At 53.4% G+C, this 14,905-nt stretch overlaps 1 protein-coding gene across 1 annotated transcript in view; it reads left to right on the forward strand.

The window, feature by feature from the left end:
• The window catches only part of DAPK1 (death associated protein kinase 1), a 175,234-nt gene extending 160,876 nt beyond the window's left edge, over nt 1–14,358 (forward strand). Inside the window, 7 exon segments of the mRNA XM_034646962.1 lie at nt 744–774; nt 776–930; nt 2,075–2,272; nt 3,236–3,374; nt 4,569–4,689; nt 7,524–7,712; nt 12,749–14,358. Coding sequence (XP_034502853.1) covers nt 744–774; nt 776–930; nt 2,075–2,272; nt 3,236–3,374; nt 4,569–4,689; nt 7,524–7,712; nt 12,749–13,981 — 2,066 coding nt within the window. The 3' untranslated portion in view covers nt 13,982–14,358.
• Nucleotides 14,359–14,905: the final 547 nt, after the last annotated feature.

Genomic DNA, 14,905 nt, shown 5'->3' on the forward strand with positions numbered 1-14,905 from the left:
GTTCTGTGGTCCGCGGAGGGGCGTGGCTGTCGCCTTGTGGGGCTGCAGCAGGAGGGACACACCCAGAGCAGGGGGGGAGCGGGTGTCCAGGAGGAGCGCTGCAGGGGAGGCTGCCTGCAGGTGAGGCAGCCTGCTGTCCCCAGAGAGCAGCCCAGGGGAGGCAGGGTCTCCTGCTCAGGCACAGAGGCCGCTCCTCCAGCGGGCCTGCCGCTTTCCACCACCAGGGGTCAGCACTTAGCAAAAGTTCATGTTTCCCCTCTATGGTTTCAAGTCTCCCTGTGCAGTTATTATTTCCATGATACTGTATACAAACTCTGTCGGAATGAGAGCTCAGTGGGTTCAGGAATGCCTGTCATTTATCGAATCCTGTCCGCTGTCCCTGGACAAGCCTGGCCTGCTGCTGTGTAGACTCGTTTTGCAGTCATCCTGACCCAATCGCATGGACCAGAGTGGGACGGCTTCCTCTGCCTCAGTCAGGGTCCCGGTGGGGACATTAATGGAAGGACAGTGTCATGGACAAAAGTCAGGGGAACATCCCACAGACAGTGAAGCATCCAAGGCCTGGGACAGAAGGAAGCCATTCCTTCCCCGGAGCANGAGCACACGTGGGGGGCCCACGGCGCCCAGCCCGAAGCAGCAGGGTGTGGGGATGGGAGTGTCTGGGGAAGGGACAGGACTGGGCCGGGCGGGAGGGGAGCAGACGTGCAGGCCGCCCTGGTCCCACCGCGTCCGTCCACCTGCAGTGTCCGTGAGCATCAGCAACCTGTACCCGGGCCGAGCATGTGAGCGTGAGGAGCCGCAGCATGATGTTCGAGCCGGGCCTCACCCGAGGGACCCTGGAGGTGTTGGTGGCCCCGCCCCAGCACCCGCACTGCGCAGCCGACGACCAGTCCACCAAGGCCATCGACATCCAGAATGCTTATCTGAACGGTACAGTAGCCCGCGCGCCGGTGTTTTCCTTTCTTAAAAGCGGAGTGTCCTCCGGGGTCCCGGAGCCGAGGTGGCATGTGGCTTAGGGAGAGGAGCAGCCTGTCCTCAGCACCCCTCGCTCCCCTGGCTCCTCCCCAGCCCCTTCCCCGCCCCGAGTCCGGCTCCCAGGGCTCCCGGTGCTGGAGGGGCTATGCCTGTGCTCCGGAGCCTTCACACGGACGCCTCAGCGGCCGGACCTGGAGAGTCCTGTCCCCAGGGTGCCTGTGCTCCGAGAGAAGGTGGAGAAGAGCCCTTGGATCTTTCAAAGTAACTGTACACTCAGAATTTCGGGCCCAAGTAAGCACAAGGGGAAGAATTAGGGAAAGGGAGCTTGAAATCCTACAGCATAAGTGGTCTTGCCTGGTTTCCCCAGAGTCCAGTGCTTGGGTGGTCACCATCCTGCTGGGACTGGCCGTGTAGGGCTGGGGGTGCCCATGTGTCTGGATGGTCACTGGGAAGTTCCAGGTGCCTTAGGAACTAAGACACTTCCAAGAAAACCCTCTGTACCCACCGCTCAGGTACGAGGGAGCAACTGCCCCCCAACACTAGGGCACACAGCCTTCTACCCTGCTTGACCCTTCCACTGCCCCTGCTCTGGGTGAGCTTATGGACCCCTCGTACTCACAGTGCCTTCCACCGCCTTCAGACACAGAACTGCCAATCAACTGTTGCATCTCTCACCTGTGCGCACAGCCCGCTCACTTCTGACCTACCTGAGCAGGTCACTTACTCACCTGCAGAAGCGGAATGTAGTCATTATTGAACCTACATTTAGTTGCATATCTTAGTGACTTTTACATACAACATTGGATACCCCGTCATGTTCCAAAAAGAATTTATGCTTATTTGACGATATGGAATCTTACCACATTCGTTCTCGGACTGTGAGTTTGTTGATGGGGAACCCGAAGCCAGCAGGTGGCTCCGACTCCTTCCTTGTGAGGAATCATCCCTGTGGGGAAGGGGGGAATGTCTGTGTCTTGAAGAGGCACAGATAAACAGGTGGACATCACTCTTTCCCTTGGCAGTCCCTAAACCGCTGAGAAGAACTGTGATTGGCATTTGCTGGTGGTGTTTCAGATAGTAATCTTTCTTCTCTCTGTAGGAGTCGGTGATTTCAGCGTGTGGGAATTCTCTGGAAATCCTGTGTATTTCTGCTGTTACGACTACTTTGCTGCAAATGATCCCACGTCCATCCACGTCATCGTTTTCAGTCTGGAAGAACCCTACGAGATCCAGTTGAACCAAGTGATTTTCTGGCTGAATTTCCTGAAGTCTCTTGTGCCAGTTGAAGAACCCATCGGTAAGCTGGCGCGCCCCCCGGTGCGTGAGCGCCCTTCCCGCTGGGCGGATCTATGGCTCGTGCCCAACAGTGGGGCTCCCCTGGTCTCTCCCTCCTGTGATAAGATTCCCACTCTGAATGGTTCCTGAACCTCAGCTGCTCCCTTAGTCCGCAGGGACTTATTACATGATCACGTTTTCCTGCCTAAGAGACCAAGTCTGAGCAACCCCTTGAGAACCATGTCTCATGCTCTCCCCACATGTTAGCGCTGTGGTCCCTTTTGTTGGGTGGAAGTGGAAGTCGTCCGTTGATGGCCTCTGTGCCTCTACCTGTGGTACGTGACGTAAGGCAGAGGGAGCCCTCCTTCGTTCTGTAGTTCCAGCAAGAATGGAAGGGACCGTATTGAGTGAACGTATCATCTTAACTTTATTCCTAGAGAAGAAAACATTGCAGAATACACTTTTGTTCCTTTGTACAAAACAAAAAGGAGCAGCCTTCCATGGTAGACACTGGGCTCTCCATTTTTTCCTTTGGAATTCATAGAATAATCAAATAATTGGACCTAACCTCCTCAGGGTACCTCCATTCTGCGTTCTTTCTCATTCTTTTCGATGTTTTCTTCCTAAACACTCCCCTAAGGACAGGCTGTCTGCGTGCACGGCAGGAGGTCCTCTCAGCCGTCTCTGGGTGCTGCTGCGTTCAGAGGGCTTTCTTTGTCTTGTAAAGGGTGCACCTGCTCAGAGTTTGGTTTCCCCTCACCGTGCAAGCAGGGAGGAGGAAGAGCCAAGAAGCTCCCTCGAGTTCTGTGGTCTGAGCCCAGGAAACAGGCTCATCCCGATGCTGGCTAGGCCTGGGCCTTCTCGGGGTGAGCCCGCACGGTGGGCAGGCTGCCCATCCAGAGGCCAGCACGGCCCCCCGCACCCAGGGATGGGAGGCAGCCAGGAAGGAGGACCCCCCTATGAAACACCCGCTCTCTGCCCCCAGCCTTCGGCGGCAAGCTGAAGAACCCGCTGCATGTCGTTCTGGTGGCCACCCACGCCGACATCATGAACGTGCCTCGGCCGGCTGGAGGCGAGTTCAGATATGACAAGGACGCGTCCTTGCTCAAGGAGATCAGGAACAGGTGAGGGCATCGCTGCTGCCAGGGCCATCCCACAGAGCTCACGGACATCAGAGGAAGGGATCAGAGGCCTCCTTTGCTTGGCTGCCTTTTGTGGTATAGTTTTTATTTTTATCAAAACATTGAAAATAGGTCCAGCAGAAGTCAAGAGCATGGGATAAAAAACAACAGACTCTGCACTGCTTTCCTCACCTCCCAGGACCACGGCCCCGGGGGAGCGTCTGTTAGGGGTTTCACGCATTGATGTTCCACTTTCTAGAGGCAAGTCCAGTTGACGCATAACCTCATCAGATACTTGAGCCCGCGTCGTGGGGACTTGACGTCCGCCCGTCTAGCTGGTTAGCGCATCCACACCTTACACCTTACACCTTACATCTCTCTCTCTCTTTTCTCCTCATTTCTTTTTTTATTTTTTGGTGAGAATGTTTCTCCCCTAGAAATGTTTAAGTTCAGCCCTTACCGAATGTCCGTCGTGTAATGCAGTGTCATCAGCTGTTGTCACCGTGATTGATGTAGTCTCTTGGTTCTTTTTGTTGCTTTAGCCTCGAGTCTGATGATTGTCTTCTTACCACTGAGTGGCACCGCTCAACTCGTGGCTCATGACAGTCACTTGGGGTCCTGACGTGGTCTGGAAAGTGGGAGGGGCTGGAGGGGGAAATACCGGCATGACTTTCTTGGCACATGCTTTGTGAACTTCTGTTTCATTGATCAGTGTGGACGTGCGCAGGTCACGGTGTAGGAATACGTATTTTTACGCAGTGTCTGTCAAAAACCCTCGAAGCGACAGTTCTGTATAGTCTGCTGGAAATGTGAATTCTCGGTGGATGGACTGTAGACGCTTCCTGTGGTTTCCTGATGGGAAAAAAAGGGCTCATACTAATATTTTCTATCTAACATATGGCTGTCAGGCCCATCGTCTGCGCTTGCGCCATCACCCTGCAGTGGTCTCTGCCCTCCTAGCTTGCAAGGAGGGGGCACAGGCCCCACCCGTCCTGCGTCAGGGGACCTGAAATCTTCCCATACTGTGTTCCTGCCGTTTTGTGGGATGGGAGCCGCCCCCTGCCCCTCCACTGCTTTTGCCAGGTCACGGGAACTTTCTGGCTTCAGACCAGCTTTTCAGGCCAGCCGGAGCCTGCCGTCTGTGGGGACACCTGGTGGGACGGCAGCACCCTGAGGCGGCCCCTCCTCTTCCCTTAGGTTTGGGAACGATCTTCACATTTCAAACAAGCTGTTTGTTCTGGATGCCGGCGCTTCTGGCTCTAAGGACATGAAGGTCCTTCGAAGTCACCTGCAAGATATCCGGAGCCAGATTATCTCGGTGAGTGAGCCGGGAGGCCGCAGGCCCGTCTTTGCCCACACATCCGGCCACCCCGGAGCTGGCCCCTCGTGCTGTCCGCGTGGTTAGGTTCAGTCTGCAGGGGCCCTGGGATGAGGCAGCTGCGTGGTTGTGTCTGTGTCCCATTGCTCTGGGAGGAGGAAGGAAGGGTGAGAATAAGGAGGTGGCCTGGAGATGAGGGGGGTTATGGGCACAGGGGCCGCTTAGTGTCGATGGGATTCTGACAGTTTTAGTGGCTGGTCTACAAGTAACAGGGCCTTTTACAAATCACAAAAGCTACCCAGAAGTGACTTATTGTGAAACATTTAGAAAATGCAGAGGGGCATCTGCATGGCTCAGTCAGTTAAGTGTCCGAACTAGGTTTTGGCTCAGATCTTGATCTCGTGGGTTGTGAGATCTAGCCCCACATCGAGCTCCACGCTCAGCCCAGAGTCCACTTGAGGATTTTCTCCCTCTGTCCCTCCCCCCACCCTCTCTTTCTCTCTCTCTACAATAAGTTTATTTTTTAAAAAGATTTTGTTTATTTATTTAAGACCGAGAGAGAGAGCTCGCACACTTCCGTGAGCGGGGGGAGGAGCAGAAGCACGTTCCCCACTGAGCAGGGACCCTGATGCCGGGCTTGGTCCAGGACCCATGTCCTGAGCCGAAGTCGGTTGCTTAACCCACTGAGCCACGTAGGCGCCTCTATAAATAAATAAATTTAAAAAGAAAGAAGGGTTCCTCTTAGTACAGTTAGTACAGTTCTAGCACATATCTTATGGGAATGAGACAATTGGGTTGGGTTTTTATCTTGAAATTTCAATGGAAGAATAAATAAAACATATTATAAAGGCTATGTAATTAATAAATCCAAAATCAAAAAAATCAATAAGTGGGATAAGCGAGTGTATAAGTAAATCACAACATCTACAGAAATTTAATAGAAAACAAAGATGTTATTTCAATTTTGGGGAAAATGTGATTTCATCCATGATCTGACACAACTGGCTATTAGTCTAGAATGAAATGAGATCGAATTCTACTCACTGCGAATCCCAGAAATAAATTCTAGGTGGATTAAAACTATTAAATGTAAAAAAGAAAAAGTAGGAGAAAAAAACCCGCAATATCTTGAACGTGTTTTTAAAATAACCTGGTACTGCTTCTGAAAACCTTTCATGCAATATAGAGAACCCTAGGAGTTTTCAAAGAAAGTATACCTATTTGACAACATAAAAACTAAAATTTCTTTCCTGGCAAACATCATGAAGAAAGTTAAAAGGTGAAATAGACTGGAAAAAATATTCTCAGTGCCTCTGACCTGTAAAAAGTTGCTACTCTTTAATATTCGAAAAGTTCTCCCGAGCTGCTCCAAAAGGGTAAACATCCCAAGGGCAGAATGCTCCCTGGAAAGTTCTTGCTGCCCGAGCCTGCATATGAATGAGGAACATGTGTCTGTCCCTCCCCTGGTGGCGGGTGGGTGGCCCCTCCAGTTAGAGGTTCCTGCTTCCTCGCTGGGACATGCCCCCGTTCACGACACCAGGCTCCAGTTCCAGATATGCTGTACGAATCTTCAGGAAAACTCTGGACTCTCCTGAAGGCCAGTGCTTGCCTTCTGATGGGGGCCCCAGTAAAGCACAGTCAGTGAGTGGGGAGTAGTCTGCCGGGGGAGGGGTGCTCAGAGGAACCCAGTTACAGAAACCAGTGGGCAGCGTTCGGGGACTGTGGTCTGTGAAGGACCCAGCACCTCCCCACCAGATGGCATTAGGGCCTCTGCTCCGGGCTCTAGGGAGTCCCCGAAGAGTTTTGAACGGGGGTGTGGTGAGAGTGTCTGCTTCACATTCCCCAGCCGAGCAGTTGGAACCCTTCAAACAGACTGCCTTTTTGCCTGGGAACTTTATTTTACGAATAGGGAGTGGAATTTAGCCGAAATAAAGGCAGGATTCGAGAAGGGACTGCCTGATTAATGATGCAGGGCAGTGTCTGGCTGGTGTTGTTCTTAATTAGGATGGTGTGCGGATTATCTGAGTCTGTCACATAGATGATTTATTGAATCAAATTTAAGAATTAAAAACCTATTTCAAGGGGAGTGGGGGGATGGGCAAAGTGGGTGAAAGGGGGTGGGAGATACAACTTCCCAGCTGTGGAAGGAATCAGTCACAGGAATAGAAGACACAGCACAGGGGATATAATCAATAGTGTTGTAACAGTGTGTGGTGACAGAAATAGCTACACTTGTGGTGAGCCTAGCATAACCTATGGACTCGTCCAGTCCCTGTCGCACCCCTGAAACTCACATAACATTGCGTGTCAACTATGCTCAAATACAATTTTTGGAAATAATTTAAGAAAGAAATCTATTCCGAGCCCATTACCAAGAATCAGTCTAATTTAAATTGTACGTCCACAACAGTCCCACGATTACCTAATTTGCTGATAAAAACCCATTGTAATATTGCTAATAACGGCAGTTCATCTTTTCCTCTTCCTTTCTCTGATGTGACCATCTTCCAGCTGAAAGAGTGGATCCAGGGGAGGGAGGGAGGGAACACACAGCATTCAGGGTTAAAGGAGCCCTGTGATTGAGTCCCTATTCCAAAACCGTTGTTTAACCAGTAGCAATAGAAATGAAAGCATCCGTACCGTTTTACGCTTGTAAATGGGTTTCCCGGGAGAGGCAACACTTTAAAAGAAAGAACTAACCCAGCAGGCCCAAAAAAAAAGCACTAACTCTTCCTCTCAAGTGTTTCTTGCAACGGGGTGGAAAAGAGCACCATCCTCTCCACCTGGGCTTCTCCTCGGCCACAGGCTGACCCGTCCTGCCCTGCGTGTTCTAGGTGTGCCCTCCAATGACGCACCTGTGTGAGAAAATCATCTCCACGCTGCCTTCCTGGAGGAAGCTCCACGGGCCCAACCAGCTCATGTCGCTGCAGCAGTTCGTGGACGACGTGCAAGAACAGCTGAACCCGCTGGCCAGAGAGGGAGACCTCAGGCGCATCGCCCAGCAGCTCCACAGTGCTGGCGAGGTGGGGGCCGGAGCCCCGGCGGGGGTGTGGGAGGGGCTCCAGGGGCGTGTGTCTGTCCCCTCTCCCAGGGTGCTTTGAGCCTGGAGAGGCGGAGTGGAAACTGCCCGACCACCCATAACCTATCCAGACACGGGGCTGTCACGCAGAGGCGCAGGTGATTTTCTGACCTGCGGTTCTCGGCTCCCCCAGCCCCCCCCTCCCGCCCGAATGCTGTCCTGTGGTTGTGTTCAGATTTGTTCGTTTTCCAGCTCGTGGGAGTTAGGGAGCACAGCTCCTGCTGCACGGGGTGGCTGGGCCTCTCTTCTCTCCTCCTGGGGCACCTGGTGCTCAGCTGTGATTCCTGCAGCCTCTGGATTCTGCTTGGCATGGGCTGTTATCTGCTCCAGACAGACCTTGGGGTGCACAGATGACCGAGAAAAGGCAGTGACGAGAAGATGTCCGGAGACACTACAACACAACATACAGTGTCCCCAGAAATGACTGAGAAATGGGGATCTTTGCCCCGGCGTGTGTGGCATTCAGCACCAGGGTGCAGCTTGGGAATGCTGTTCTAGTTGCCTCCTCTACCTGTCCCCAGAGAGGGGACACAGCCTTTGCCCTCCTCCGTCCGGGGACATCAGGGGACAGTTAGGCTAGGCTGGGCCACGAAGAGCAATTCTGAACATGAAAACCCAGAGGCAGTTCTGAGAATTTTAGGCCCCAGGAGCCTCCTGTCCAGTCCCGGGGTCCCCCCGACTCGAGGCCAGTTTGTGTGGGTCAGAGGGGGCTTGACATTACAGCTGAATCCAGTGACCCTGAAAGCTAGCGCGTCAAGCAGTGAGAGCGGGAGCCGCTGAACTCCTCTGCACTGCCGGTAATCTACAGGCCCCTCCAGCTGCACTTGAAAGTGATTGAATCCAAGGGCTGGAATCCAAACTAAGATTAACCATAATAATAACTCATTCTGTTGCCCCAGTATTTTCTTGCCTTCTGGTATTTGACCAGCAATTTCTAGATCAAGGATATAATCCACTTCATTCTGCATCACACCCCTCCTTGCCCTTGAGTAAGTGAGTAAGTGAGGATCTGATGGTGGGAGTAAGGCAGGGGAATCTGCCGCTCTGCTCGGCCACCAGCCCCTCCCCCAGTGCTGTTACTGCCCCTGGTAAGGAAGCTCTTAGGCACATGTCACCTGTTGTTCTGATGCCGGTTTCTGCTCCGGGACCCCTCACTGCACAAAGCCGTCTGTCCCCTTAGTCTGCTCCGATGTGGCCAGTGTCTCCCTCTGTCTTCCCTGACCCTGAGGGGACAGCAGTGTCCCAGGGCTGATCTGCAGATGGTGCCCCCCCATGTGCCTTATCAAGGAATAGATCTGCTCTGCCCTCCTGGAATTGTCAATCTGCGGATTGGTTGGACCAGACTCTTAGGCAGAGGGGGTCTCAAAGCTGTAGCTGGAGTGCGGACCAGACAGTAGTCCTGGTACAAACAGTCAGGAGCCTCGGCCTCTGTGTGAGAAGGGAACCCACCGTGGGTCCGCAGGATGTGCAGGACTGGCCCGGAGCATGGACGGAGGAGAGGAGGGGAGTGCTGCGCCCAGACCACAGCTGCCTCTGCGTGTTGTCACGTTTCTTTCTTGCAGACTTTTGCTTTTTAAAGAAATACAGGTAACAGGTAACGCTCCAGGTCCCCCGCAGCCTCATTCCTCCCTCCTCCTCCCCAGCATCACTTTTCCTGCGGGCAAAACTTTCCAGACCTTTTCTTCTGTGTGTGTTAAAATTTTACATGATGGAATAATATAACAGTTGGAATCTTTTTTGAAAAATGTGAAGCCTTCAGAGAAGGGGTAAGAATAGCTTAAAGAGTCATCGTCTGCTTCACCCTTGAATTAACCAAGTGTTTACATTTTGCTCCACTGGCTTTTCTCTCTCTTCTGTTTATTTGCTTATTTATTTTGCAGATATGACATTTCACCCCTAAATAATTTCACCTATAGCTCCTAAGCCATGGGGTATTCTCCCACTGGTACAGGGTGGAGGGTACAGTAAAGTAGCCCCAAAATGAGACCAAAACACAAAGCAGGCAACTCCTTGTCGTTTACAGTTTTTGGGGGACAACCTACAAGCAGGGGAGATGGGGCGGGCAACGACCCTGCTGTGCTGCTGTTCTCCACAAAGTCTGGACAGTTGTCTGCAGATCTTATGGGGCGAGGGGATGCACAGTGAGAGCAAAGGGTCCGCATGCCTCTCACTGACATCTAGCATCAAACTGGGTCTCATGGCAACGTGTGTGTGTCAGGAAGGGGAGAGACTTTGTTCTTTGACAAATTCATGAAGGACCAAAGCAAGCTTCCCCCCCTCCAGGCTGTGGTGGGTGTTTCTCAGGTTGGTATATTAATCTGCAAGAGTCCCCAGCCCACGTAGCTGAGGGCGTCAGTGAGCAGATGTGAACAAGACAGAGGGCTCAGGATGGAGTCCCCCATGTTACCACAATATAATTATGTTCCAGAAACACAGCATTGATGTCATATTACTAGTACATATGTAGTCCTCATTTGAGTGTTTGCCACTTGTCCCAGTCATCTCTTCCGTAGCTGTTTTTATTCATTCGTGTGTTTATTTGAGGATGTACTATCCAGTCAAACTTTACTCCTTGCGTTTGGCTGCCATCTCTCTCTCTTTTTTGTCTTTCATTCATTACGTTGACCTTTTTTTTTTTTTTAAATGGTCAAAGGTAGGCTTTTCCGCGTCTCCCATAACCTTCTCCAGCCGGTGTTTCAGGTCAGTGTTGGATTTCCGAGATCCGTCCACATGGATGCCCTGGGTCAGTTTTTGCAACACGTGCAGAGATTTTATCATTGGTCGGGTCGTCCAGCGCTCTGAACAGCTGGCGCGTCTGGCCATCTCGGTCCCCATGTGTGACCTCCTGTTATCCCTTCTGGCAGATCAACATCATGCAGAGTGAAACCGTCCAGGACGTATTGCTCCTGGACCCCCGCTGGCTCTGCACCAACATCCTGGGGAAGCTGCTCTCCGTGGAGACGCCACGGGCCCTGCACCACTACCGGGGCCGCTACACCGTGGAGGGACGTCCAGCGTCTGGTGCCCGACAGTGACGTGGAGGAGCTGCTGCAGATCCTAGATGCCATGGACATCTGTGCCCGGGACCTGAGCAGTGGGACCATGGTGGACATCCCTGCCCTGATCAAGACGGACAACCTCCACCGCTCCTGGACGGACGAGGAGGATGAGGGGAGGGTATACGGTGGCGTGCGCATCGTCCCCGTGGAGTACCTCACCCCCTTCCCGTGCGGCATCTTTTACAAAGTCCAGGTGAACCTCTGCCGTTGGATCCACCAGCAGAGCGCCGAGGGGGACGCAGACATCCGCCTGTGGGTGAACGGCTGCAAGATTGCCAACCGCGGGGCCGAGCTGCTGGTGCTTCTGGTCAACCACGGCCAGGGCATCGAGGTGCAGGTGCGAGGGCTGGAGACAGAAAAGATAAAGTGCTGCCTCCTGCTGGACTCCGTGTGCAGCACCATGGAGAACGTCATGGCCACCACGCTCCCGGGGTTGCTGACGGTGAAGCATTACCTGAGCCCCCAGCAGCTGCGGGAGCACCACGAGCCCGTCATGATCTACCAACCGCGGGACTTCTTCCGGGCGCAGACCCTGAAGGAGACCTCGCTGACGAACACCATGGGGGGGTACAAGGAGAGCTTCAGCAGTGTCATGTGCTTTGGGTGTCACGACGTGTACTCGCAGGCCAGCCTGGGGATGGACATCCATGCCTCAGATCTCAACCTCCTGACCCGGAGGAAACTGTGTCGTCTCCTGGACCCACCCGATCCCATGGGGAAGGACTGGTGCCTTCTCGCCATGAACTTGGGTCTCCCCGACCTTGTGGCAAAGTACAACACCAATAACGGGACTCCCAAGGACTTCCTCCCAAGCCCGGTCCACGCTCTGCTCCGGGAATGGGCCTCCTACCCCGAGAGCACGGTCGGCATCCTCATGTCCAAACTGCGGGAGCTGGGGCGTCGGGACGCGGCAGACTTTCTACTGAAGGCGTCCTCTGTGTTCAAGATCAACCTAGACGGCAGTGGCCAGGAGGCCTATGACTCAAGCTGCAACAGCGGCACATCTTATAATTCCATTAGCTCCGTCGTGTCCCGGTGAGGGCAGCCTTTGGCTTGGGCAGGGTCTCCTTGGACTGCAGAATGGGGGACGGTGCCCCTCTTTCCCATTGGAAATTCCGGGTGCATCCCTCCCTGCGCCCACATACTGAAGGACGCCACCCTCCCTCCTGCTTTACCAATTTCTCTGCCACTACCTCCCTCCCACTCACACACTCCACTGTATGTGAATGGTCTTTCTAGTTTCAGAGCAGACCATACATACCCTGTCCTTTGGCCATTTGAGAAACTAGCGTCCCTCTTCTCTGTGTTCTGGATCCATCTCTCATCCTCCAGCACCTTGCTTCTTGCTGATAATTTTACTGGAATTCCTAACTTTCAATGAAATTTTTTAAACTACTGTATGGATTGTCCTTTAAAGAAAAAAAAAGCACACATTTATCCAAAATGTGTATTTCTTATACTCTTTTCCTTGTTAGACCATGTCCTTAGCCTCTCTCTATGATATTTGTAGGAAAGACTCCCATGGATGGAATCCCACTGTCTGACTGATGAACAGACAACACGTGAGTGCCTTTGCAGAAGGGGGTGTGTCTGAGACCATCCAGGTCAGCCAGGAGCTGTCGCGACGGACACGCTCCCTCTCTGTCCCTTGCTGTCTGCTAATCAAAGCCAGACGTGCTTCACCCTGAATTGTTGTTTTTTCCCCAGTAATTTCTGTGTTTCACTTGGCAAGGAAAGGGGAGGAAGGAATCCTCTTCTGGAGTCACTTTATGGCCGGTGTTGTTTTCATGGAAAGACGTGTCTTTGTTGCTCTTGTTTAAACGTCAACGTGCTCGTNCTCGGGTCGTCCAGCGCTCTGAACAGCTGGCGCGTCTGGCCGTCTCGGTCCCCATGTGTGACCTCCTGTTATCCCTTCTGGCAGATCAACATCATGCAGAGTGAAACCGTCCAGGACGTATTGCTCCTGGACCCCCGCTGGCTCTGCACCAACATCCTGGGGAAGCTGCTCTCCGTGGAGACGCCACGGGCCCTGCACCACTACCGGGGCCGCTACACCGTGGAGGACGTCCAGCGTCTGGTGCCCGACAGTGACGTGGAGGAGCTGCTGCAGATCCTAGATGCCATGGACATCTGTGCCCGGGACCTGAGCAGTGGGACCATGGTGGACATCCCTGCCCTGATCAAGACGGACAACCTCCACCGCTCCTGGACGGACGAGGAGGATGAGGGGAGGGTATACGGTGGCGTGCGCATCGTCCCCGTGGAGTACCTCACCCCCTTCCCGTGCGGCATCTTTTACAAAGTCCAGGTGAACCTCTGCCGTTGGATCCACCAGCAGAGCGCCGAGGGGGACGCAGACATCCGCCTGTGGGTGAACGGCTGCAAGATTGCCAACCGCGGGGCCGAGCTGCTGGTGCTTCTGGTCAACCACGGCCAGGGCATCGAGGTGCAGGTGCGAGGGCTGGAGACAGAAAAGATAAAGTGCTGCCTCCTGCTGGACTCCGTGTGCAGCACCATGGAGAACGTCATGGCCACCACGCTCCCGGGGTTGCTGACGGTGAAGCATTACCTGAGCCCCCAGCAGCTGCGGGAGCACCACGAGCCCGTCATGATCTACCAACCGCGGGACTTCTTCCGGGCGCAGACCCTGAAGGAGACCTCGCTGACGAACACCATGGGGGGGTACAAGGAGAGCTTCAGCAGTGTCATGTGCTTTGGGTGTCACGACGTGTACTCGCAGGCCAGCCTGGGGATGGACATCCATGCCTCAGATCTCAACCTCCTGACCCGGAGGAAACTGTGTCGTCTCCTGGACCCACCCGATCCCATGGGGAAGGACTGGTGCCTTCTCGCCATGAACTTGGGTCTCCCCGACCTTGTGGCAAAGTACAACACCAATAACGGGACTCCCAAGGACTTCCTCCCAAGCCCGGTCCACGCTCTGCTCCGGGAATGGGCCTCCTACCCCGAGAGCACGGTCGGCATCCTCATGTCCAAACTGCGGGAGCTGGGGCGTCGGGACGCGGCAGACTTTCTACTGAAGGCGTCCTCTGTGTTCAAGATCAACCTAGACGGCAGTGGCCAGGAGGCCTATGACTCAAGCTGCAACAGCGGCACATCTTATAATTCCATTAGCTCCGTCGTGTCCCGGTGAGGGCAGCCTTTGGCTTGGGCAGGGTCTCCTTGGACTGCAGAATGGGGGACGGTGCCCCTCTTTCCCATTGGAAATTCCGGGTGCATCCCTCCCTGCGCCCACATACTGAAGGACGCCACCCTCCCTCCTGCTTTACCAATTTCTCTGCCACTACCTCCCTCCCGCTCACACACTCCACTGTATGTGAATGGTCTTTCTAGTTTCAGAGCAGACCATACATACCCTGTCCTTTGGCCATTTGAGAAACTAGCGTCCCTCTTCTCTGTGTTCTGGATCCATCTCTCATCCTCCAGCACCTTGCTTCTTGCTGATAATTTTACTGGAATTCCTAACTTTCAATGAAATTTTTTAAACTACTGTATGGATTGTCCTTTAAAGAAAAAAAAAGCACACATTTATCCAAAATGTGTATTTCTTATACTCTTTTCCTTGTTAGACCATGTCCTTAGCCTCTCTCTATGATATTTGTAGGAAAGACTCCCATGGATGGAATCCCACTGTCTGACTGATGAACAGACAACACGTGAGTGCCTTTGCAGAAGGGGGTGTGTCTGAGACCATCCAGGTCAGCCAGGAGCTGTCGCGACGGACACGCTCCCTCTCTGTCCCTTGCTGTCTGCTAATCAAAGCCAGACGTGCTTCACCCTGAATTGTTGTTTTTTCCCCAGTAATTTCTGTGTTTCACTTGGCAAGGAAAGGGGAGGAAGGAATCCTCTTCTGGAGTCATTTTACGGCCAGTGTTGTTTTCATGGAAAGACGTGTCTTTGTTGCTCTTGTTTAAACGTCAACGTGCTCGTCCACGTGGCACCTGCGGATGGTCCCCCTGCATCGTTCCCGTGCATCTCAGGTAGAAGGTTCCACAGCTGCAGGTGAGGAAGGCCTGTGGGGAACTCGGAAGACCCCTGACCCATGATTTGTGGCAGT

Source organism: Ailuropoda melanoleuca, chromosome 17, assembly GCF_002007445.2.
Source record: "Ailuropoda melanoleuca isolate Jingjing chromosome 17, ASM200744v2, whole genome shotgun sequence".
Lineage (NCBI taxonomy): Eukaryota > Metazoa > Chordata > Mammalia > Carnivora > Ursidae > Ailuropoda > Ailuropoda melanoleuca.